The sequence below is a fragment of the Euleptes europaea genome, chromosome 5 (genome assembly GCF_029931775.1).
Source record: "Euleptes europaea isolate rEulEur1 chromosome 5, rEulEur1.hap1, whole genome shotgun sequence".
NCBI classification, from domain to species: domain Eukaryota; kingdom Metazoa; phylum Chordata; class Lepidosauria; order Squamata; family Sphaerodactylidae; genus Euleptes; species Euleptes europaea.
This window is the reverse complement of record NC_079316.1, coordinates 76,148,787-76,174,611: the sequence shown is the minus strand read 5'-3', so window position 1 is coordinate 76,174,611 and position 25,825 is coordinate 76,148,787. Positions and strand designations below refer to the sequence as shown.

The window sequence follows — 25,825 nt, the reverse complement described above, 5'->3', positions numbered from 1 at the left end:
ATCAAAGATTATGCTAGGCTACAACCTTTCTCCTTGATAGGCTAGTTTTCTGAATAAAGGAAAGCTTTATGTTGGAACATGGTTAATAATGCAGTGCCCCAATGTACATCTCTCAAAAGGGGTGCAGCACAGGATATTTTTCCAGTATGTCCTAGGAGTAGGGTTGCCAGCTCCAGGTTGGGAAATACCTGGAGATTTTGGGGGGTGGAGCCTGAGGAGGGTGGGGATTGGGGAGGGGAGGGACTTTAATGCCATAGAGTCCAATTGCCAAAATGGCCATTTTCTCCAGGGGAACTGATCCCTGTTGGCTGGAGATCAGTTGTAAAAGCAGATAGTCAGCTCATACCTGGAAATTGGCAACCCTACCTAGGAGCCTAATTCAGAAGATCTCAGAATGGCCTCGTTTCCTTTGGCTTATGCTCTCCACCACGCAGGAGGTGATCATGGAAAGTATAATATAACATTTCCCCTCCATGTTCCAATTTTCAGTGCTAGAGAGAAAAGGCTAAGGAACCCCTAATCTCTCTGGTGCTGCAAACTGAAAGTGTGCTGTAAATCAAGGAGTGATGTTGTACTTGGCACAATCATCTTTATGTGTGCTGGACAGCAACTACATAGAAGAGAAACAGCCTTTGGAGAGGATCCAAATAGCCTTGAGCTGGGTTATTAAAGGAGGCCTTCAGCCATTCTCCAGTTGGTTGAAAAGTATTGGTGTTAAAACAATTGAATAATTTATTTTTGCATTACTAGATATTACTAGAAGAAGAAGAGTTGGTTTTTATATGCCAACTTTCTCTGCCACTTAAGGGAGAATCAAACCGGCTTACAATCACCTTCCCTTCCCCACAACAGACACCCTGTGAGGTAGGTGAGGCTGAGAGAGAATGACTTGCCCAAGGTCACCCAGCTGGTTTCATGTGTAGGAGTGAGGAAACAAATCCAGTTTACCAGATTAGTCTCCAGCGCTCCAAACCACCGTTCTTAACCGCTACTAGATAATTTATCTTTGCATTACTAGATATTACTAGATGCTAGAGAGCCAGCATGGTGTAGAGGTTAAGAGCGGTGGACTCTGATCTGGAGAACCAGGTTTGATTCCCCACTCCTCCACATGAGCAGCAGTTTTTAATCTGGTGAACCAGGTCTGATTCCCCACTCTTCCACATGAGTGATGATGCTAATATGGTGAACCGGGTTGGTTTCCCCATTCTACACATGAAACCATCTGGGTGACTTTGGGCAAGTTACAGCTCTGTTAGAGCTCTCTCAGTCTCACCTACCTCATAGGGTGTCTGTTGTGGGGAGGGGAAGAGAAGGTGATTGTAAGCAGTTTGATTCTTCCTTAAGTGGTAGAGAAAGTTGACATATAAAAACCCACGCTGGCTTCATGTGTAGGAGTGGGGAAACAAATCCAGTTCACCAGATTAGCCTCTGCCACTCATGTGGAGGTGTGGGGAATCAAACCCGGTTCTCCAGATCAGAGTCCACCGCTCCAAACCACCGCTCTTAACCACTACACCACGCTGGCCCTACATGAATATTTGCACTGGGTTGTTACCAATATGTGGATGATACACAGCACTAATCTCGTGTTTCCACCAGATCCCAAAGAGGTTGTGGAAATCTTGAACTGGTGCCTTTGGGATGGATGACAACAAATAAACTGAAGTTTAATCCACATTGACTCCCAATTTGCTTCCTGGCCCAAATTGAAGTACTGTTATTGACTGTTAAATAGGGCTGTCAATTCGGTTCGGCCCGAACTGAAAATCAGCCGAATTTCCCTTGATTCGGCGGTTTTTAGTTCGGACGGATCCGAACTCAAAACTGGCGGGCAACCGGGGGGGCCGAATTCAGCGAGTTCGGGAGTTCGGCGAATAAATTCGGCCAATTCGGCCGTCAGTAAGCAGCATAACCGTCAGTAAGCAGCATTCTCCTCCCCCGGCCAATCGGTGGCCAAGCTGGGTCTTCTTCTGGCCAATCAGTCAGGATTGAGTGCTGGAGGAATCAGCTGATGTGCGGCCGGCCGGGGAAAGAGAGAGAGAGAGGGAAATCCTCATGTGTGTGTGAGGGGGTGCTTATGCACATTCGCTCCTTTCCGTGGCTGCAGGGGGCGCATTTTTTGGGGTACCGACCCCAAACTTTCAGGGGATATTCAGTCAAGGCTTTTTAAGAGACCACCCAAGTTTTGTAAACATTGGGTCAGGGCCCCCCGAGATATGGGCTTTCCCCTTTCCCCTATTGGGATGAATGGATCACCCTCAAGAGATGCATACATATGGATCTTATATTGGATACAAATGGAATCATATTGGATTACCCAGCCTCCCAGCCCCTCCTGCTGGAACAGAAGACAGCCACAGTAAGACCCCTTTGGGGGCTTTAATCTATATTTTTTTCTTTTCTCTGTGTGTGTGGGGGGGAAAGCAGAGTCTGTGTGTGTGTGTGGGGAGGGAGCAGTTTCTGTGGGTGGGGGGGGGAAGCCAAAGGGGGCTTTTGCCGGTTCTGCCTGGGGTGTGTGTTCCCCCTCCAGTCTCTCTCTCCCTGGTTTGAGGGGGGGCTTCATTTTTACTCTTCAGGTTTTTCCTCATTCATAAGATCAGTTAGGTTATTGATGCTTGCTCAAAACTGGTTTTCAAATGGTGCATCTGCCTGGTCCCAAGTCCAATGCAAAAGGAGACATTCCACCCCCTCCTGCTCATTATGCATAGCTAGCTGCCTCTGTCCCTTTCCATGGTATGCAGACTCCCAGGTGTCAGGTGTTGCTATGCACTGTTGCAAAGGTTTTGCATTGCGTGCTTGTGTTGCTTTGCAGTTGTATTGTTTTGCAAAATTCTTCACACCTGCCCCGCCCTTTGCATATTTGCAAAGGGGTTGCTCTGCAGTTGTGTTGCTTTGCAAAGTTCTTAGCACCTGCCCCGCCCTTGCTCTCATCAGCTGTTTGTCGGGCCGGGAGCTTTGTGCGTGGGCGGCAAGCTCTGCGGAGAGATCCACATTAAGGGTGGGGGGGACCCCTTTCAGGGCCCATATCTCAGCCCCCCCTGACCCAATCTTTACAAAACTTGGGGAGTCTTTCAATATACGTCCTTTGAAGCTCTGCTGAAAGTTTGGGACCTCTAAGCCCAAAAATGCCCCCCCCCAGAGCCGCGGAAAGGCGCGGTTGTGTTTTTAATGGCTTTATTCGGCCGAATTTTTTTCCCGAACTTTGAATTCCCGCCGAATTGAACGGATCCGAAGTGGGGGAGTTCGGACTTCGGCACGTACCGAACCCACAAGGGCCAAATTCGGCCGAATCCGAACTGTACCGAATTTTTTTTTTTTGACAGCCCTACTGTTAAAGCCTGGGACCAGCCTTCCTTAAGGACCACCTACTCCCATATGAACCTACCTGACCACTACAATCATCATTGGGGGTTTCAGCCCCACCCTCAACTGAGGATAGATGGGTGGCTACTTGAGAAAAATACTTCTTAATTGTGGCACCAAAATGTAGAATTCTCTCTCCAATATTTGTGTGTCTTTTTCTCTCATTACTTCTACGAGCAGGTGAAGACCATTGGGTATCATTTCCCTTCCCTTCCTCCCCTCCGTCCTGTTTATGTTTTTAACTGTTGTATGTATGTATTGTTCTTAAGGCCAGTTTTTAATTGTTACAACTTGTTGCTGCCTTGAGGACCCTAACTGGGTGGCAAGGTGGAATACAGAATTCTAAATAAATAAAATAAATAGATTACAGTTGTGTTTTAATTTATAGGGTAAATTGGCAGGCAGTAGAATAGGGTCACAGCTTTCTGCACTCTGGTGACTTATCTGATATACTGTGATAAGTAAGAATGAATGATGGCAATCCAGCAGGGAAACATCTACACCAAAAATAGATGGAGGAGGAGGAGAAGAAGAAGAAGAACAAGAAGAGTTGTTTTTTATATGCCGACTTTCTCTACCACTTAAGGAAGAATCAAAACAGCTTACAATCTCCCCTCCCTCTCACCACAACAGACATCATGTGAGGTAGGTGGGGCTCAGAGAGCTCTACAAGATATGTGACTAGCCCAAGGTCACCCAGCTGGCTTCATGTGTAGGAGTGGCAAGCCAACCCAGTTCACCAGATTAGTGTCCACTGCTCATGTGGAGTAGTGGAGAATCGAACCTGGTTCTCCAGATTAGAGTCCACCGCTCCAAACCACCGCTCTTAACCACTACAACCATGCTGGCTACAAATGATTGCTGCCACTCCTGCTCTGCCCCCTCCAGTGTATTGGAGGACAGCCATTTCACCAAATCAGAAGCCAATAATGATCCAGTATACAATGGAGAACAGTTCATATTCCAAGATGTGTGAGATGGGTCTACAAGACCATCATTGTGCCTAAAGCCACAAATACATATTTGATGGGAAAGTGCACATTTGTTCAAACCACAAAAAGCAAAAGAGAACAACAAAAGTAAGAAGGCAGGTAAGAATAGTCTAAGACTAAGACTATTCAGAAAATAGTGAAGATTTGAAACAACTACTGCTGAAAGTTAAAAGAGAAAGTGCCAAAGCAGGACTGCAGCTGAACATCAAGAAAACAAAAGTAATGACTACAGGAGAATTACACAACTTTAAGGTTGACAATGAGGAAATTGAAATTGTTCAAGACTTTCTATTCCTTGGCTCCACCATCAACCAAAAGGGAGACTGCAGCCAAGAAATTAGAAGGAGATTGAGACTGGGAAGGGCAGCCATGAAGGAGCTAGAAAAGATTTTGAAGTGTAAGGATGTGACTCTGGCCACCAAGACTAGATTAATTCATGCCATCATATTCCCTATTACTATGTATGGGTGTGAAAGCTGGACAATGAAGAAAGCTGATAGGAAGAAAATAGATTCCTTTGAAATGTGGTGTTGGAGGAAAGTGTTGCGGATTCCGTGGACTGCCAAAAAAACAAATCAGTGGGTTATAGATCAAATCAAGCCTGAACTGACCCTAGAAGCTAAAATGACTAAACTGAGGCTGTCGTATTTTGGTCACGTCATGAGACGACAAGAGTCACTGGAAAAGACCGTCATGATAGGAAAAGTTGAGGGCAGCAGGAAAAGAGGAAGACCCAACAAGAGATGGATTGACTCAATAAAGGAAGCCACAGCCTTCAATTTGCAAGATCTGAGCAAGGCTGTCAAAGATAGGACATTTTGGAGGACTTTCATAGGGTCGCCATGAGTCGGAAGCGACTTGACGGCACTTAACACACACACACAAGACTATTCATAGTTGCTGTACTCCATGACTTCAGGCCCAGAATCCAACAGAAGCCTCAACTCTGTTCCAATGGACACTCCGAGGAGAAGACACCCCATAGAGGTAAGCAAAAGGAAACCCACCAGGGTGGGGGAATCCAATACATTACTCCCAGGCATCTTCCACACCTCCCCAAGGCATTTAGAGCACTCAGAATGGCAACTGTATTATCCCCCCCTCCCCCAATCTAGTATGCATTTGCGCACTGGCTAGAAAACCCTCTACGCAGCAGGCTATAGCCATGTCTCCAACAACAGGACACAGGATAATGCAGTTTGTATGTACTGATTGTCCCTGCTTGGCTACAAATCCCCAAGTCCCTGTGAGATTCTGCCATTCTTGGAGAAGCACAGGTTCCTGTAAAAAAAAAGAAAAGAAATCTTATGATGCATTTTTCTTTATATGATTTGATCCAGCCCTTAGGGGAGCAGAAATATACCTGGAGAGTTCCCATGCAAGCTCCTAAAATGAAGAGATTAGGATTTTTTCAGTGACTACATCATCTCCCCAACCATTTGACTTCTCAAACATAGACATCAGGGGACTACCAAACAAATGGTGGCTCGCTGAAAAAGCAGCCTGGTTAAAGCTTGTTGAATAGGTAAGGGAAGCGTCCCTTCCCAATGAGCCATTCAATGCATGCCCAGCATATGGCACTGTTCTCATGTTTCTCTTGTTTTTCCACAGGTAGTCGGGAAGCAATGCAACATTCATGGTGCCAGCAACGTTTCCTTCAGTGCCATGCAGCCCGCAAGTGAACGTCTCAGCAGCAGTGACCATGGAGAAGCCAGTTGTTTCCTTGTATGGTTTCCACCTTGTTGTTTTGACAAGAAATGCCTTAGAAAGCCACACAATAGATAGAATGGCAACGGTGGTAGCTTTACCTGCCATGGTGGTGGAGTGATGGGGAAATCTACACCTTTACCTTTCTCTCCATTATGTGGCTTTCAGGGGGAGGGCTAGAGGAAGAAAAAGGGGAAACTTCATTCCTTTGTGATAGATCCACCATCTACCACTGATGTTGTTGAATAAAAGCAGTGTCCATTTTGGCTGTGTTTCTGTTTTTATGATGGCTAGCTGGGCAACCTCCCCCTCCCATTTGTCACCATAAATGGCTTCATATGGCAGAGCAAAGCATTGGGAAAGGGACTGGGAGCCAGCGTAGTGTAGAGTGGCGGATGGCTCTGGAGAACCAGGTTCAATTTCCCCCTCCTCCCCATGAAGTCTGCTGGGTGACCTTGGGCTAGTCACAGTTCTCTCAGAACTCTCTCAGCTGCCTCACAAGGTGCCTGTTGTGGGGAGAGGAAGGGAATGTGATTGTAAGCCACTTTGAGACTCCTTCAGGTAGAGAAAGGTGGGGTATAAAAACCTGCTGTTCTTCTTCTTCAGAAATGGTTGGTGTTGGATTAGGACCAGAGACACCGTTGTTCAAATTCCAACTCAACCACGAATCACACTGGGAAGGCAATCCTGAACAGAGTAATACCTTTGACTGGGCTGAGAAGGACATGACTGTGTTTAAGACTTCACTGTTGGTGACTAGGGGCTGTGGCTCAGTTTGTAGAGCATCTGCTTGGCATGCAGATAGTCCCAGGTTCAATCCCTGGCATCTCCAGTTAAAGGGACTAGGCAAGTAGGTGATGTGAAAGACCTCTGCCTGAGACCTTGGAGAGCCGCTGCCGGTCTGAGTAGACAATACTGACTTTGATGGACCAAGGGTCTTATTCAGTATAAGGCAGCTTCATGTGTTCATGTGTGTACCTCTTAGCCTAACATACCACAAAAGATTGTTGTGAGGATGAAATGGAGGAGAAAGAACTACCGTACATACTGTGCCCTGAGCTCCTTGGAAGAAGAGTGGGGTAAAAATGGGTAGACAAATACCATTGCCATAGCTTGGATTGAAACTGGGCTTAGTTATTTCTCTCATTTTATCTCACCCTTGGTCCAGAGAGCGTTTGTACCTTCCATACTACTGAAAGAGCATCAGACACAACATGGAGTTGACCAGCCCTCCCCATATTTATTCCACTTGAGTGATCCATCTCAATGCAGAATCATTTCTCTGGCCAGATTTAATGTTTTGCCATCTGCACTACTTGAAGGCAGATTTTGGAAAATCCCTCTGTCTGACAAGCTTTGCCCTTGTGACAATAATGGTATCGAAACAGTTGCTCACATCCTATTTTATTGTAGTTTTTATACAGAATCTCGTAATGAACCACTAAGCCCTCTGTTGGTAAATAGACTGAATGTCTCAGACTCTCTTAATGTTTCCTATTTATTGAACAGTCCTTCGCCTCAAATATTGGAGATGGTGGCACAGTTTTTAAAGCTTGCTTTAAAAGCCCGCCAAACAGTTAATTAGATGGCAGCCTCAACAAACAGTATTACTCGATTTAACTGTCTTTTAAAGGTAAAAAAGGTAAAGGTCCCCTGTGCAAGCACCGAGTCATCTTTGACCCATGGGGTGATGTCACATCCTGACATTTTCTAGGCAGACTTTGTTTGCCAGTGCCTTCCCCAGTCATCTTCCCTTTACCCCCAGCAAGCTGGGTACTCATTTTACCAACCGTGGAAGGATGGAAGGCTGAGTCAACCTTGAGCCGGATACCTGAAACCAACTTCCATTGGGATCGAACTCAGGTTGTGAGCAGAGCTTTGGGCTGCAATACTGCAGCTTACCACTCTGTGCCACGGGGCTCCTGTCTTTTAACCTTACTATAAAGGGCACCTTTTAATATTTCCATTCCTTTTGTAATCTTTTGTATTGTTTTTGTTTTATGCCCATAAAGGAATGATGATGATGACGACATAACATGGAGTGAGTAGAAGGTGGAGGCAAAGGGAAAGACTTCCCATTTGTCCATTATTTGTTAGGTTTGACAAACAAGTAAGTATAGTATATATTTCTAATCTGAGGAAAAACAGGGTCTGTTTTTCCCCCCTTTTGATTTCAATGTTTCTCAAGACTGTGCATCTCTGTCTGTGATCAGACCTGAATGCTCCCACGAAAGAACACTGAGTTAGCCAGCAAAAGGGGCAAGGCTCAGCATGAGAGACAAACCTTACAGCTTTTCATCCCCTCTCCAAGCAGAATCAGAACACCTCTTTTGTAAGTCAATAGCAGCAATATCTATTCGGCAGTTGAGGGATGGGGGGCAGCTCTGGGAGGAAGCTGTTCAAGAATGCCCATGTGGAAAGTATTTGCCATCACATCTGAATGCTCATGAATGAACATCGACTCCACCAGGGAAAATGGACAAGGCTAGAATAGGTACCTCTCTGTTCCTCCCTACCTTGTCTATATGTGTGTAAACTAGTGTCGTCAAGTCGCAGCTGACTTATGGTTACCCCTTTTGGGATTTTAATGGCAGACTAACAGAGGTGGTTTGACAGTGCCTTCCTTTGCAAGCAACCCTGGTCTTCCTTGGTGGTCTCCCATCCAAATACTAACCAGGGCTGACCCTGCTTAGCTTCTGAGATCTGACGAGATCAGGCTAGCCTGGGCCATCCAGGTCAGGGCTCCTCCCTACCTTAGTAGGATTGAAATCTCTCTCTTTATTTTATTGTGCTCCTTCAACATATAACAAATATTGGTGGGGGGAAGGTGGGATAGAAATATAATGATAAAGACAAATGATGGATGAGGGACTGAAATGGGGAAATCTGTTTAGGAATGTGCACGCTCAGAGCATTTGTGATCCAATTTCATATGCTCAGGAAAAAAGTGAACATTTTCTCTTGCAATTGCAAACTTATGGCGTTCTGATAGGAGAGGTGATCACGCATCCCTGTCTGTAACTGATTTTTGTGTTAATTTGCTAATGTTCATCCCATTTTGCATCAATGTTCAGCTGCAATTGAGAAGTCGCTTCATCAGGTGTACTAGCTCTTCCCCTTCCTTATTTCCACCAAGACTTAGCATAGACCAGTGGTTCCCAAATGTTTTGGGCCACCTCCCCCTTGGTTCCACAAACTCAATCCCATTGCCCCCTACCCTATCCTATAAAAAGTGTTATTCAAAATAGGGGTTTGCCTGACTCACTAAAGAAAACAATAAAATTTCAAAACAGTAACAATTAATTGCACATCAAAATCAAATTACAACTTTTTAGTTGAAATTTATTCAACAAAACTGATGAACCTGATCCAGTGGTACCAGCTCTTCAAAGTCTGAAAAAAATTCTGATAGTTTCCACCAAATTTGCCAGCATGGTGACATAGCTCCATCTATTGTCAATTAGTGAACAACGCAGTTGAAGGGGCCCACCTCTAGCCCCCCCTGCTTCCCCCTTGCCTCTTAGTGGCCCCCTAGGTAATCCCACCATTCCTCAGGGGGTGGTACTGCCCACTTTGGGAATCACTGGCGTAGACCAAAGACATGGCACTGTGCCAGTGGGGACCAACAAAGGATTTAATGACAACTCTTACTATGCAAACAGGGCTTTCAAATGTTCAACGCACAACACGACATTAGCTTAAATGAGCCTGTAAGGTAAGTCCAATACTCTTATTGTACATATGGCGATGAGACAAAAGGGATAAAAGGAATAGATGGAAGTTAAGGGCAACTGATAGCCCATTTTGGAGGGGCAACCCCACTATTTTGATTTACAGTGAATGTGTTATCTTTGCCTCATCTCCTATGTGCTGGTGTTGCCTACCATGTTGCTAAAGAAAGCTGAAGTGCCAAAATTCCCTTTTTATTACAAGTATGGGAATCCTGTTTGCATTCGTACACTTTTTCAGATTGATGATGGTGGTGATTTACTACCATTTCCTTGCTGAATGATACTTTAGGGTTCTATCTTTTCCCTATTATGTTAAATATCCTTAATCTGGTAACATCAATTTACACTGCCATTCTAAAAGCAGTTAAATTGAAATCGCCAAGACGTTTATTTTCAATACTGCTGTTCTGTTCTGGAGCACTGGTTTGTAGACTGCACTTATGGGCCAAAGTAGATGTGACAGTAGACAATTTCCTACAGAGTAATTTTTTAGGCTTAATAGCAGCCGGGGCAATTTGTGTTTGGGCCATGGAATGGGGGAAAGTGGGGAGTTAACCCTTTCTTACGATACCATTTTCCCAATACACCCAGTTGTTGTTTGCCATGTGGGGTGGGGACGTATTGATACAGGTGGTTTTTTTCCTTAGTTTATGTGCGTATATCCCTCACCATTTCACATCAGTGTTCGAAATATCTTTGCAGGGGAGGAAGGTTGGGAACATGGCATCTATTTTCCAGCTTAATGTGATCTGGTCTGAGTGCCTGTTCCTTCTGTGTTCTAGGTATTTAACCTGGCCTTGGCCAGAGGTGTGAGCCAAAGGGCTAGAGCCAAAGTGTTCTTGGACCTTGGCTCTTAGCCCATTGCCTTGTTGCCTGGGGCCTTGAGTGAGCTGGGCCAGTAGATCCAAAAAAGCCCAGAATGTGTTTATTGTAGCTTGTTTTCTCTTTGTTTATGTACACTGTGATTTTGTACCTTGTAAGCTGCCAAGACTAGATTAATTCATGCCATCATATTTCCTATTACTATGTATGGGTGTGAAAGCTGGACAGTGAAGAAAGTTGATAGTAAGAGAATAGATTCCTTTGAAATGTGGTGTTGGAGGAGACTGTTACTGATACCGTAGACTGCCAAAAAAGCAAATCAGTGGGTTATAGATCAAATCAAGCCTGAACTGACCCTAGAAGCTAAAATGACTAAACTGAGGCCATCGTATTTTGGTCACATCATGAGACGACAAGAGTCACTGGAAAAGACAGTCATGCTAGGAAAGGCTGAGGGCAGCAGGAAAAAAGGAAGACCCAACAAGAGATGGACTGACTCAATAAAGGAAGCCACAGCCCTCAATTTGCAAGATCTGAGCAAGGCTGTCAAAGATAGGACATTTTGGAGGACTTTCATTCATAGGGCCACCATGAGTCGGAAGCTACTTGATGGCACTTAACACATACACACAAGCTGCTTTGGGTCTTCACTAGAGAGAAAAGTGGGGTGAAATTCTTAAATAAATTAATTAAATAAACCAAATAAACAAGGTTTGTCAGAAGAGGCTCTGTCTGGGGCATGATTTTGTTTTAAACTAGATCTGGTGTGTGAGATAGCTATCTAAGGAGTCTGGGGGCATATAGAGTTATTCCCTTAGTAGTCTCTAAGCAGATAGGGGAGATTTTGTCATCCCTGGTGTTTCAACCAGAAAATCCCTCTTTGGATTATTATTTTATACATGTCCCTTGCACATATCAAAGCTGTGATTCTTTATTTTTGTGCCATTTTCTGTTTGGTCACCTTGATTTTCCCCTGTCAAATGTATGTGTTTTTGAAATTATTTTTTCAGCAATAATCAGTGTTATATGTAAGAAGTACAAATTCAAATTCAAATTTAAATAACCTTTAATGGCATAAGATAACAACAAATATATGTAAGAAGTACATTATACACATACATAGCATCTTTAATATGTCTCTCCATTATATATATATATATATATATATATATATATATATATATATATATATATGCATTACATATGTGTGTGTGTAGTATTCAATCGATTCTACAAAACCAGCAGTGTAGAAGGGCAAAGGACTGAAACTTTTGGCACAAAAATGAACGACTATAAACAAAAATGGAACAGGAAGCATGGCTCATCCTGCCTCTTCATCTAGGCCAGCTGGATTTTATCTGTCAGCTGCGGGGGGGGGTGTATTCCCAGTAGTCAAGGGTGGGCAACAAGGAGCAGACCCCAGGGTCTATTTAGCATGCAAAAGAAAACTGAACAAATATACTTGAAAGGGGGGGAGGAGCAATGCCCCCAAACGCCCAAAGTCATGACTCGGTTCAAACAGAGCTTTTTGCAGTTATTTGTTGCCTCTAGTGCCTGAAGGATTTCTGTCTGAACTGCAAACATTTGCTAAACGACATAATAAGCTAATGATTGCTTAATTTTTTGAATGCACAGCTCAGTACAGGGAGGGTAACAGCTGGTGATTGTCAAATTAGCTTTCCTTAAGATTTTTACTATCCATTTCCCTTGTTTAGTTAACATACTTAGCCATGATTGAACGCCGAAGGTCTCCCCCGAAACCCGTTTCCTGTAGAGGTGCAAGTTAGGAAGGAAGAGGTTCATTCTTCTTTATTGCGGCAACACTGTGCTCTTTTTTATAGGGCTCTCATTTCAATTAGCCATATTATTTCTGCCCCTTACAAGGTTGAAACCTGACACTACCCCTCTTTATTACAGTTCATGCTGGAGAACTGGGCTAAAGCTAAAACTAATAGAATGGATTTCAACAAAGATAAATGTAAAGTTCTGCACTTAGGTAGGAAAATCAAATGCATAATTATAGGATGGGAGAGGCTTGTCTTGGCAGTAGTGTAATCAAAAAGGTTCTAGTGGTCTTAGTAGCCCAAACACTGAACATGAGTCAGCAGTGTGATGTGGTAGCTAAAAAGGCAAATAAAATTTTGGGCTGCATCAACAGAAGTGTAGTGTAGTGTCCAGATCACACAAAGTGATGGTATCGTTTTGCTCTGCTCTGGTTAGACCTCACCTAGAGTCTCGTGTTCAGTTTTGGGCACCACAATTCAAGAAGGATGTATAGAAGCTGGAACATGTACAGAGAAGGGCAGTAAAATGGTGAGGGGTCTGGAGACCAAGTCCTATGAGGAGAGGCTGAAGGGATGCAATATAGCCTCCTTTCATTTCATTCTCAAAGCAGCTCTCTGAGGTAGACAGATACTGACTGCAGACTAAAAGTTGAAGTGCCGCGAGTGATGTCATTTGAATGAAGACAGTAACCGAGGGACAAAGAATTCTTACCTCAGTACAGATGCTAATTTTCTGCCCCCAAGTCTTCCCCCTCTGCTCTCATCAAGCTGATTACAGTATGCATTATACCTTTGCACCCTGAGTTCCTTTTTTGTAACAGCGTGGTGTAGTGGTTAAGAGCGGTGGTTTGGAGTGGTGGACTCCAATCTGGAGAACCGGGTTTGATTCCCCACTCCTCCACATGAGCGGCGGCGGCTAATCTGGTGAACTGGATTGGTTTCCCATCTCCTACACATGAAGCCAGCTGGGTGACCTTGGGCTAGTCATAGCTCTGTTAGAGCTCTCTCAGCCCCACCTATTGTGGGGAGGAGAAGGGAAGGTGATTGTTAGCCAGTTTGATTCTTCCTTAAGTGGTAGAGAAAGTCAGTATATAAAAACTAACTCTTCTTCTTCTTCTATCTGCCATCAGGTATTCGAGTAACCAACTTATGGGAATGGCAGAGTTTTCTAGTGTTCACCAAACTTAATACAAATCCTACTTGATTTTTCCATAGGTGGTTGCCTTAAACCTGCTGGCAGTAACCAGAGAATTGCATTTGCTGCAGCCATGGTGTCACTTGACGCAGAAGCCCCTCAGGGACCATCTACAGCCAACGTCCAGCCATGTCACGTCCTCACTTTGTCACCAATCAAAATACCGGTGTTGACATCACCTTTCCCAGGTAAGGGCCTGCCTTTTAAGCCATAGAACTTTACCATTTTGTCTTGGTGGTTCCCAGAGAGGGGACCAGAACAAACTGCTGCATGATAGAGTTCATGAGGTGGATTCCCAAATTAACAGTGATGGAAGCTGGGGTCAGTGAAGAAGGCTTTAAGGCAGCTTCCTTTTTGAGGTCAGGAGTTGAAAATGATAAGGACAGGACCTAAGTACAAAAAAAAAATTCTGATGTCACACATACATGAAGCAGCCTTATACTGAATCAGACCCTTGGTTCATCGAAGTCAGTATTGTCTACTCAGACCACCAACAGATCTCCAGGGTCTCAGGCAGAGGTCTTTCACATCACCTACTTGCCTAGTCCCTTTAATTGGAGATGCCAGAGATTGAACCTGGGACCTTCTGCATGCCAAGCAGATGCTCTACCACTGAGCCATGGCCCCTCCCCACATAATAAAAGATAATGTTTTTGTGCCTGTTTCATTTCTGCCCACTTCAGGGACCTGTGCTAGAGCCCTCTTTTTTCAGTATTCATTTATTCTCTTCAGTTGCTTTAACGGTGGGGCCTTCAGTGATGACTTGACAATGGTTGAAATGATACATTGGCATCATGTGACAACCAGAATGCAGTGTTGTTGTGTGCCTTCCTGGAAGTGTTGACACATGTTGTTTGAAATCCCAAAGTGTGGAGATCAGATGGGCTCTGAAAACACGCATCCTTTTGTTATGAAAGCTGCTGCCAACCACGGTGCAGAAGGAGTGCCAAGAAGTTGTGGAAAAGGATTGATTTTTGGAGGGGGAGCTGTGGAATAATTTTAAAAAGCAACTCATTTGGTGAAACATTCTTCGGCTGCAACATCACAAAATTAGGACATCGAATAAATACTCAAGGCATTGATGCATAATTCAGTGTGTTTCACAAAGAGAATGGAAGGAGTCTGTTATCTAGAGGGGAGAGAAACTGCTTAAAACCTGACAGGGTTTACTGGAGGGACAGAGATCAGAATGAGGTGGCAAGATTGATTGATGGGTGTTATGACCAGAAGGATATAACCTCTTTCTGGTTCACTCTTGAGTCTCTGCTCGAAGTACTGTTCTTTTTCTGAGGTTGGATTTATAGATGGGCAGATATATATATTTTGTTGTTTCTTTCCATTTCTGTGCATAGTCAAAAGACCATTCTGCCTACTTTCTTGGGAAATTTCCCATTTTTGTGTGTGTTTCTTTTATGGTGTTTGTATACCATTCACAGAGCGATCCTAAGGGGAGTGGTAGTTGGGACAGGCCTTGGGATGGCACTGCCACGCTACCTCCTGAGCAGCTTGCTGCCTCAGTACAGCAAGCTGAAAATGTAATTTTAGAAAACTCTGTTCAGCTGCTTCATGCAGTTTAAGGGGGACCCCACCTCCCTTTTTCATCAGTGGAAATGCTGGCTGGATCCACCCCTTCTTCTTAGCTCTTGAGCATACTAGGTATTCACCCTGGAACTCCAGGTTACAGTGATGGGTAAGGTATTTTTTACCAGCTCCGTTGGGATAAAGCATAATCTTGGGCATGTTATTTGTCATTGTAATTCATTCAGTACTACTGGTATGTCCTCTCTGTCTCACCAGCGTGGTGTAGTGCTTAAGAGCGGTGGTTTGGAACGGTGGACTCTGATCTGGAGAACTGGGTTTGATTCCCCACTTCTCCTCATGAACGGCAGACACTAATCTGGTGAACTGGAGTTGTTTCCCCACTCCTACACATGAAGCCAGCTGGGTGACCTTGGGCTAGTCACAGCTCTCTCAGCCCCACCTACCTCACAGGATGTATGTTGTGGGGAGGGAAAGGGAAGGTGGTTGTAAGCTGGTTTGATTCTTCCTTAAGTGGTAGAGAAAGTTGACATATAAAAACCAACTCTTCTTCCTTCTTCTTCTTCCTCCTCCTCCTCCTCCTCCTCCTCACCTGGGGGCCCAAGGTGAGCAAGGAGAGTCATAGGATTTGCTTTCAAATCATATTTGTCTTTGGTCTGGGTGCTGGGACAGGGCCTAGGAAGAGACCTTGGCAGTCCTTGGCAGCCCTGCAAAATGCATTTTTTGAAAATTTACAGCGACTATAACATGTACTCTGTATGAACTACCTGAGGCTCGACAGAAGATTGTAATACCAAGAGCTATTCTATTTCGATAACTGGCTTGGCTTGGCTTTGCAATGATAAACATGTCAGGTTTCGACAGCACTTGTTTTCCTTTGGAAAATAAGGCTGATAGGATATCAAATAGCATGTTAGGAGTGCCTGAGCAATAAACCCATTATCAATCATGCACAAGAAATTGCATTATTCATAGATTTTCTCTCCTGTAGAATTCACAATAAGACTTTGAAATAAGCACAACTGAAAACGGCATTTGAATTGTGCAGACACCTCTGGCAAGCGATGCCTTGTTTGTTCCTGTCCTTTGGCATGTGGCACTCTTGATGGTAATGCAGAAGGACATTAATGTCTGGCATGAATGTGGATTAGGGGTGTCTCTCCAGTCCATCGCGTGCATGTTGCCCCATTCCAAGGCTAGAAACTGTACACTCTTAACAACCCGTGGTCCAACCAGTGGGCTAATGGCTGCAGCTGGAAATTGCTGCACACTTAGGGCTTAATCTTACATGTGGCAGTGGCTGCATATGATGTGCTGGCAGAAAGCTGACAGGCACTACAGTTTTTCGCATGGCATTGCCTATGGCACATCTGTACGTGAAGCATCTGGTTCTAGGGCAGGTAGTTGGATTATGTGTTTTCAGGACTTTTCAGGCACCTTCCGTTCATGGCATTTTTTTATACGTAGACTGTGCTTGCATGCTCTTGGTCTGCCTGTTCCAGATCTCACAGTCCTGCCATCCTGTAGAGTAGCAAAAGAAATAGAACACAGAATGGGCTATGCAAACAAAGAGCTTGATTTTTGGAAGCTGGGTCTATTGGGGTCACAGGCCACAGGTATCAGGTCCACCATCCACCTTAGCTGTATCCTTGAATGCTCTGTTTTGTTTTCCTCATATGAGTGGATGGATATTTGTCACTAACTCCTGTAGAAGATGGTGGAGCTGAACTTCTGGAATTAGTTGCAATGATGGTAGGTAGTGTTGTCTGTCTTGACTCTGGGTAGACTGGATGTTGTTGACAGGGATAACAGGGGAAGGAAGAACAATGTGTGTGTGCAGAATTCAGAGAAATGTGTTGCATCCCACAGGTATCCTTGCAATACACAAGATCTTCCTCCACATGTACCCCTCCTGTGATGCTTTTGTATAGTTTTCTGGTGCAGATAATAATAATAAAAAAAAAGCAGTTCAATATCGTAAAGCATAATAATATTCTGTCTGAAGACAATCCTCTATGATCCATTACAGCTTTGAACAAAATTTTTATTTAGATTTGAATTTCTTTGCTTGTTAGTAATCTTTCTTTTATATTCTTTACTATAATTAATATACATGTTCAGATGATTTATTATACTCTTTATTTATTCCCTATGGTTTCAACTGGTGATATATTTCTGTATAAACTCCCCCCCCTTTCTACCCAACTGGGATAAAATTATCAGGGGCTCAGTGTCTCACCCATGCAATGTCACGTGCTCAACTACAAACAGATGTACAAAAATGAGATAGGAGACTTAAATGGGTGGGACTTAAATCAGCACAATACATTTTGCGTCCCAATCCCACACAACTGGGACCAAATTCTCAGAGAATCACCCCAGGAATCTTCCTCACAAATTTTAAGCAGATACGAGAGAAAAGCATTCCTACTTTAGAGGGGATTAAACTTCCTACTTGTCATGTGAATGGGTTTTGACTCATTGTGAAGATATTCTGAACAACATGTTCAAGAGTCATAATGGTCAGCCCTTCCCTAATTTGGAATTGGGCTTTTTGAATTTTTTAAATGAGCATCAACCCATTTTTAAATGGGCCTCATTCCCTACTTGTAATGAACACCCATGAAGCTGCCTTATACTGAATCAGTTCCTTGGTCCATCGAAGTCAGTATTGTCTACTCAGACCAGCAGCAGCTCTCCAGGTTTTTCACATCACCTACTTGCCCAGTCCCTTTAACTGGAGATGCCAGGGATTGAACCTGAGACCTTCTGCATGCCAAGCAGATGCTCTACCACTGAGCCACAGCCGCTGTGCTCCTGACAGTGCAATTGGGAGCACTGTGAATTTTCCAAATTCCTCTCCTTGGTTTCAAGAACTTCCTACAACAGCAGCAAAAAGGTGGGGAGGAATGTCTTCCTCTAATCTCTACCCCCCCCAATCTCCTTTAATGCTGGTACAGAAGTGTTCCAGGTGCTGGGGGGAGAATCAACTCCCACCTTGCTGTCTTTTCTACAACTGCAGCCAGGCAAGTGGGTGCAGGAGCTCAAGAAAGAAAGGAGCTCTTGGCCACCTCGAAATGGAACCCAAGCAGAGAAGCACCACTGGGAGAATGACTGTTGAATGGCTGGATGAATGTGAATTATGAGTGGGACAGAAGTTTTTTCCCCAAACTGTTTAAGAAGTCGTGGCTTTAGTGGAAATGTTTCTTATAGTAGTATATCCAATACCTATTTTATCCCACAAAGCAGCTTACGCATGATATTTTCTATTGCAAGGAAGAACATCTAACCATCAATTATTCTAAGACCAAGGTGATGGTCTATAGATAATTTCCTGGTCAACCAATGTCGAACTTGTAAATACTTGGGGATCACATTTAGTGACACACTTTCTTGGAAGGGCCACCTAGAAATTACAAAAGCAACAGCTCTCCGGACAATAGGCACCATTTTAAAACCAAAGGGGGCTACCTGATAGATCTGGTAATATATTCCAGAGTAAGGTGATTGCACAGCTCTCATATGGCATTGAGGTATGGGGCTGGAATGATGTTCTTATAGCTAACCTGAAGAGAATCCAAAATCTATTTCGGAAAAAGATTCTAGCTCTACCTCCTAATACTCCAGCTGCCTTAATGAGAGCAGAAATGGGCCTTCCTTCCTTGTGGGCACATGCTTACAAAGCCCTGTTTAATTATTGGTACAAACTGAAGAGAGCTCCAGTGAGCCAGCTCCCAGGTCCTTATTTTGCATTAAGCCTAAAAGAACCCCTATGGCCATCCAACTACAACAGAATCCTTCAATAGTTTCCTTCAGTAGAATCCTACAATAGAATCCTTCTATGATGTTCCAGATGTTGTTGAAGGGGTTTCCCAAGCAGACTTCAATTGCAGAGTCCAGATTTATAGATCATTCTAGGGAACCTTGTCTATGATTATATTCTTTAAATTACGTTCAGCTTTTACTTCAATCTGTTTTCAAACCTTGCAAATGACGATGCTCAAAGGCGATGTCCCAATGACATCGCGATGCTCAGTGGCGATGTCCCAATGACAGTTGCCCAGAGAACATATATTTGTGGAGGCTCAGAACTGGAACACCTATGCCATTCTATGCTGGTTTGCCCTTTATATCTTGCTCCAAGACCAAAATTCTTAGGGACAATCTTGGCCAAGTTGGACCACCGTACAATGAAAGAGAAGGTTCAATATCTCCTTGCAGACACGGAGCCAGCTGTCTCATATAAAGTTGCCCTCTTTGCTCTAGCAGCAAAGAAAATTCGGTCCAGGCTGGCCCAATGCATTAAAATCAATTCAAACTGAACTACAAATCCCATTTACATGAGGTTGGAATGGTAAGAAGTGAGATTCTCTATTCATAGAAGTGAGTTCTAACCAGGCAAGTGTTAAAAGCTACGACTCTAAGTTATGAGCGGCTCCTGTTTTTGGTTGGTTAAATGTTAAATAATTTTGATTGTAAACAATGTTTTATGCTCAATACTTTGATACGTTTCTGCGGTTTAGAGAATTTCCTTTTCTTTGTTTGTGTTTTAATTTGGTACTAAAATGTAAAAGTAATTGTTATCAAAGATTGTTACATGATTTTATTGTGGTTTTATTTTTTGTAACAGCCTTTGGCCACGTGCAATAAACCTGAACCTTGAACCTTGATATTTTCTATTGAACAGTTGACAAGATATTGAAGTGAAATTAAAGTTCCTTCCCTTGAAAGAAAAAAAGAATGGTCAATTGGTCAAAAGTAGTACCCTGCTGCCAAGAACAAAATTACATTTCTGTTTCTCTGCAGAACTTAATGATTGGGAAAACATCAAGAAAACAAATAATCTAATATAGAGATGAGCCCAAGTGTAGAATATATTTTACAGGCAGTCTGCCTTTCGGTGAACAAGATCACTATGTTGACATTTATAAAGCATAACTTATTTGCCCCAACTCTTACCAAAATAAATCTTTGAAAGAACACCATCTGTGAACCCTAGAGACCATTGTATATTTTTATGATCTGATTTGTTGGATAATATGATAATGAGCTCTCTTCCTGTGTTTGCCTTCCATAAAGTCGAGATTGGGCAAGCTTGTCGTAATGTGTACAAAAGTGTAAAATAGAAGAATCTGTCATATGTATCTTCAAGCTATCTATTTAATGCTATTGTTGTCTCTGTGGTTATATAATTGGGTTAGATAGAAGCTGCGGAGTCATTTATACCGAACAACCGTTTTACTGAAATACTTTCCAGTGCATTTGAAGGCATTGAGGAGAAATGTGTTTGATAGATTAGGAAACTAATTGCTCAGTCTTGCTTATCTAACTCTGTAAGAGCCATTGATAGTGCTGGGATATCAATTGCCCCAGTCTGTTGGTCACCAGGGAGAACTAGTTGTGCATGAATTGGTGGCTCCAGAATGGAATGCACATCCTGGTTCATACTAAAACGGTTCTACAGATGCACAGACCTGTTGATGATTGGTTCTTTAGTGGTGTCGTGGTTAAGAGCAGTGGACTAATCTGGAGAACTGGGTTTGTTTCCCCACGCCTACACGAGAAGCCTGGTGGGTGATCTCAGAACTCTCCCAGCCCCACCTACCTCACAAGGTGTAGGGAGGGGAAGGGAAGATGATTGTAAGCCACTTTGAGACTCCTTAAAGGTAGAGAAAACGTGGGGTATAAAAACCAACTCTTCTTTTTCTTCTTTAAGGAATCCAAGTTCTTCCTTCCTGAAGTTCTTTTCCCACAAGCATTCAGTTCAGCTTCCTTGCAGAATGTTAGCTGAAGGTTTCATTCTTGTTTACATCTGTTACTTTTAGTGTTTAGTGCTTTTCCAGTTGATTTTAATGTCTTCTGATGTATAAATTACACTAATGATTAAAAATTAAAGTTTTTTGAGGAAATGCATTGGGGGGCGGGTTCCAAGCTGACTAAACCATGTTTTCCTTTAAACCCAACATTTCCACTTGTAGACAGAATCCCTCTGCTTCCTGTAAACTGCAACTCTTCTTCCTTAATATATAGGGTTGCCAGCTCCGGGTTGGGAAATACCTGGAGATTTTTGGGGGTGGAGCCTGAGGAGGGCGGAGTTTGGGGAGGGGAGGGACTTCAATGCCATAGAGTTCACCTTCCAAAGTGGCCATTTTTTCCAGGGGAACTGATCTCTATCTGCTGGAGATCAGTTGTAATAGCAGGAGATTTCCAGCTAGTACCTGGAGGTTGGCAACCATACTTATATATAACAATTAAGTGAGTAGCAGCTGATAATTGTGAGTCATCAGCATAACAAAAGGGTGAGCAGCCAGCAAAGCCATGGATTGAGGGGAGACTTAATCTCCATACACTGAATAACTGTTATCAATGCTGATTGTCAGTTTTTTCTGTCACTGTTTGTAAATTAAATATATTCAGCAGCTACAACTTCATCCCTCAGTTTACATGGCAGCTGCAGTTTTATCTGCAGTTTAAAAGACTCCACATGAGTCACTGAAGTCTGATTTGAACTAGTGAACATACAAAATAGGAAAGCTTAGGAAGAAAGTAGATTCCTTTCAAATGTGGTGTTGGAGGAGAGTGTTACGGATACCGTGGAGTGCAAAAACAAATCAGTGGGTTATAGAACAAATCAAGCTTGAACTGCCCCCAGAAGCTACAATGACTAAACTGAGGCTGTTGTACATTATAAGAAAACAAGAGTCACTGGAAAAGATAATCATGCTAGGAAAAGTTGAAGGCAGCAGGAAAAGTGGAGGACCCAACAAGAGATGGATTGACTCTATAAAGGAAGCCACAGCCCTCAATTTGCAAGACCTGAGCAAGGCTGTTAAAAATAGGATGTTTTGGAGGACGTTGATTCATAGGGTCACCATGAGTCGGAAGTGACATGATGGCACTTAACACACACACATGCAAAATCCTTTTACATTCCCACGGCTAACCCTGAGCTGCAAATTAGAAGCTAAACTCAAAGATGCCTGCTCTTTACCTCCTCACTCTGCCTTAAGAGGGCAGCGAGATCTATTTCTGAAAGCAGCAATTCCGAAGGTGAAAAATCACATGTTGTGGAGCAAGTTAAAGTAATTTCCTTGGCTTGTGTAATATTTGTGATTCCCAAATCACTTTGTCTGTGAAATCCTTGGGCAGAATCTGCAGGCAGTCCCGAGGTGATTAACAAAGATAATAAAGCAAACATGAGTCTTTTGGCAATACAGGTTGTGAATCAATATCAATACACCTCGTTGTAGGGTCTTTTTAGTCCAGCCAGAGAAATCTGATTCTACATCACTTTGACAGCAGTATAGAACTAAGGGACTTCAGACTGTAATGCTGAAATGAACCGAGATATGTGTGTATTTGGTGAACATTTTCGCCACCCACAGAACACCTTTCTTTCTTTTTCCTTCTTTCCTAGAGTGCTTGCAGTAGAGCCCACTGCCTATTGCTTCTATTTCTACCACAGCTGCCTAATACCACCTTGCCACTGTTGCCCATTTGTCCACCATCTTGTTTCCCATATGCAGTCTTTGTTATATGTCCCTTGTCAGAGAGTTCCTTTTTACTGTGGTTTTTCATTTGTATAACTGCTGAATTTTCTCTGAATTTTTTAATAATCAGTTACTGAGAGCCAAAGTGGTGTAGTGGTTAGGAGCGGTGGACTCTAATCTGGAGAACCGGGTTTGATTCCACACTCCTACACATGAAGCCGTAGGAAGGAAGGCAGCATGGTACAGCCCGATCTCGTCAGATCTCGGAAGCTAAGCAGGGTCAGCCCTGGTTAGTATTTGGATGGGAGACCACCAAAGAATACCAGGGTTGCTCTTCAGAGGAAGGCAATGGCAAACTACCTTTGTTAGTCTCTTGGCATGAAAACCCCATAAGGGGTCGCCATAAGTCGGCTGTGACTTGACGACACTTTACACACACATACACACATGAAGCCAGCTAGGTGACGTTGAGCTAGTCACAGTTCTCTTTGAGCTCTCTCAGCCTCACCTACCTCACCAGGTGTCTGTTGTGGGAAGAAGAAGGGAAGGAGACTGTAACCCGGTTTGATTCTCCTTAAAAGGTAGAGAAAGTCAGCATATAAAAAACAACTCTTCTTCTTCTTCTTCTTCTTCTTCTTCTTCTTCTTCTTCTTCTTCTTCTTCTTGCTAAATCACATTTTCAGTTTTCTCTTCTTTTACTTGACTTAATTTTAGCTCCTGGAACAATTGATGATTCTATTTTTCTTTCTTCGTTATGGTCTTTGAGATTTGATGGAGACGTAGCTCTACCCTTAGCTTTGTTACAGCACAGTCCTATGCAGAGTTACTCACATCTAACACCATGGATATCAATAAGCTTGGCCTGGAGTAGATATGGTTGCACTGTATGAGTCCTTTTCCCCATCCTTTATTGACAATTTGACAGTTCTTCTTTCTCTCTCCATCTGGAACTCCATAAGAATGGTCTTCTCTTTGTCTCCTACCTTTAGGTCTTACCATTTTATTCATTATTTATTCATTATCACTGCCAGTGGGCAGCAGCTCTGCTTTTCTTCTTCTGATCTCTCTATGCCTTTTCGTTGTGATATCTCTGTTGTCTTACTGTTTTTTTGTAAAGGTAAAGGTCCCCTGTGCAAGCACTGGGTCGTTCCTGACCCATCGGGTGACATCACATCCCGACGTTTTCTAGGCAGACTTTGTTTGCAGGGTGGTTTGCCAGTGCCTTCCCCAGTCATCTTCCCTTTACCCCCAGCAAGCAGGGTACTCATTTTACCAACCTCGGAAGGCTGGAAGGCTGAGTCAACCTTGAGCTAGCTACCTGAAACCAACTTCTGTCGGGATCGAACTCAGGTTGTGAGCAGAGCTTTTGACTGCAGTACTGCAGCTTAACACTCTGCCCCATGGGGCTCCTACTGCTTTTTGTACTGGATGTCATTTCTGCCTTAAGTTCTATTCAACTAAAACTGAAATGTTAACCAATTTTCCTCCTTCTCTGCCAGTCCCTTTTCTCCATTATTTCCTTCTGTCCCATGTTTCCATTATTCCCCCCCCCCAGTACAAACCCTTGGAGTCCTCTATAACTCCTCCCTCTCTTTCTAGGGTTGCCAACCTCCAGGTACTGACAACTGCTACTACTAGTTGGTGATAACAATGATATATTCAGTGTAACAATCTGCTACAGTTATAACAATGTGCTACAAAGTCAATAGAGTCAAAAATGTACTATTGAAAGTACAATAGTACATTTTTGACTCTATTGACTTAGTAGCACATTGTTATAACTGTAGCAGATTGTTACACTGAATATATCATTGTTATCACCAACTAGTAGTAGCAGTTGTCTGTACTGAGTTTCTAACCTTAGGTAGAGGTGCAGAGGTGTGTAATTGGGTTGCTCAACCTCCAGGTACTAGCTGGAGATCTCCTGCTATTACAACTGATCTCCAGGTGACAGAGATCAGTTCCCCTTGAGAAAGCTGCTGCTTTGGCAATTGGACTCTATGGTTTTGAAGCCCCCCCGCTCCAAACCCTGCCCTCTTCAGGCTCTGCCCCCAAATCCCCAGGAATTTCCCACCCCAGAGCTGGCAAACCTACAGACATAGCCTTACTATACATTAGGGTTGCCAGGTCCCTCTTCACCACTGGTGGGAGGTTTTTGGGGTGAAGCCTGAGGAGGGGAGGGTTTGGGGAGGGAAAAGACTTCAATGCCATTCAAGTCCAATTGCCAAAGTGGCCATTTTCCAAAGGTGAACTGAGCTCTATCGGCTGGAGATCAATTGTAATAGCAGGAGATCCCCAGCTGGTACCTGGAGGTTGGCAACCCTACTATACATACTACATTTTCTGTAAGAAGTCACAAACGCACACAGAAGTATTGGGTTCATAGCATTATGCCATATTCCACAAAACAGTTGCCAACCTTGTTTATCTCTAGTCTTGCACTGTGAATTTAGCAGATGATAATTTTAAGCATTGGGTGGTATTTACAGAGCTATGATTGTTTCTGTTTTAATTTAGAGAAATTAATGTTGCATGCCATTGTTTCTCTCAGCTCTTTCCCCCCGCCCCGTTCTTCAGTTTTTATTTAGTCATTTGCTTACCTATCCATGGTCCAGACAAAAGGGTGGAAGATGCCAAAAAGAAGCAGGTTTTCTGGTGGCCTGCCTGTAGAAGTACGATCAAGCTATCTGATGGAAACCTTCCGTGCACCTGTCTACTATAAACTTGTTCTCACCTAGAAGGAGAAAAAAAAATCTGTTTGTTACTGTCTGCATAGTAATTTCTGGATCTTTTTTAGACAGAAACGAAAATTGGCATTGGTGTAAGCTTCTGGAACCCACCAACATTCAGATTTGATTCCCATTTGGAAGGCAAGGGACACCTGGAGTTAGAAATTGGTTATATGTTTTATGATCGTTGCATCTACATGAAGCAGGCCAAAGCGTAACGTTCCCTTTTAAGCCGAAAAATTATGGAATTTGTTTTCATACGCCCTCCTACAATTCACTAATGTCTGGAGTGAGAAAGGTAAAATACAACTTGGTAGTTATGGACTCTCGCACTGTAAATTAGCAACGAGTACAAATATTAAAAAAGACACCATCTGCCATATAAACCATTTGCCACCTGTTCTCTTGCTTTCAGACTTATTTAATGGTTTGGATTTTATGTTTTAGCTTGCCACTGAACAGCTGGGAAG

General features: G+C 43.3%; 1 protein-coding gene across 1 annotated transcript in view; it reads left to right on the top strand.

Moving 5' to 3' along the window:
- The window catches only part of TCERG1L (transcription elongation regulator 1 like), a 211,944-nt gene that overhangs the window by 34,503 nt on the left and 151,616 nt on the right, over window positions 1-25,825 (top strand). Inside the window, exon 4 of the mRNA XM_056849627.1 lies at window positions 13,618-13,785. Coding sequence (XP_056705605.1) covers window positions 13,618-13,785 — 168 coding nt within the window. The remainder of the gene's footprint in view (window positions 1-13,617; window positions 13,786-25,825) is intronic.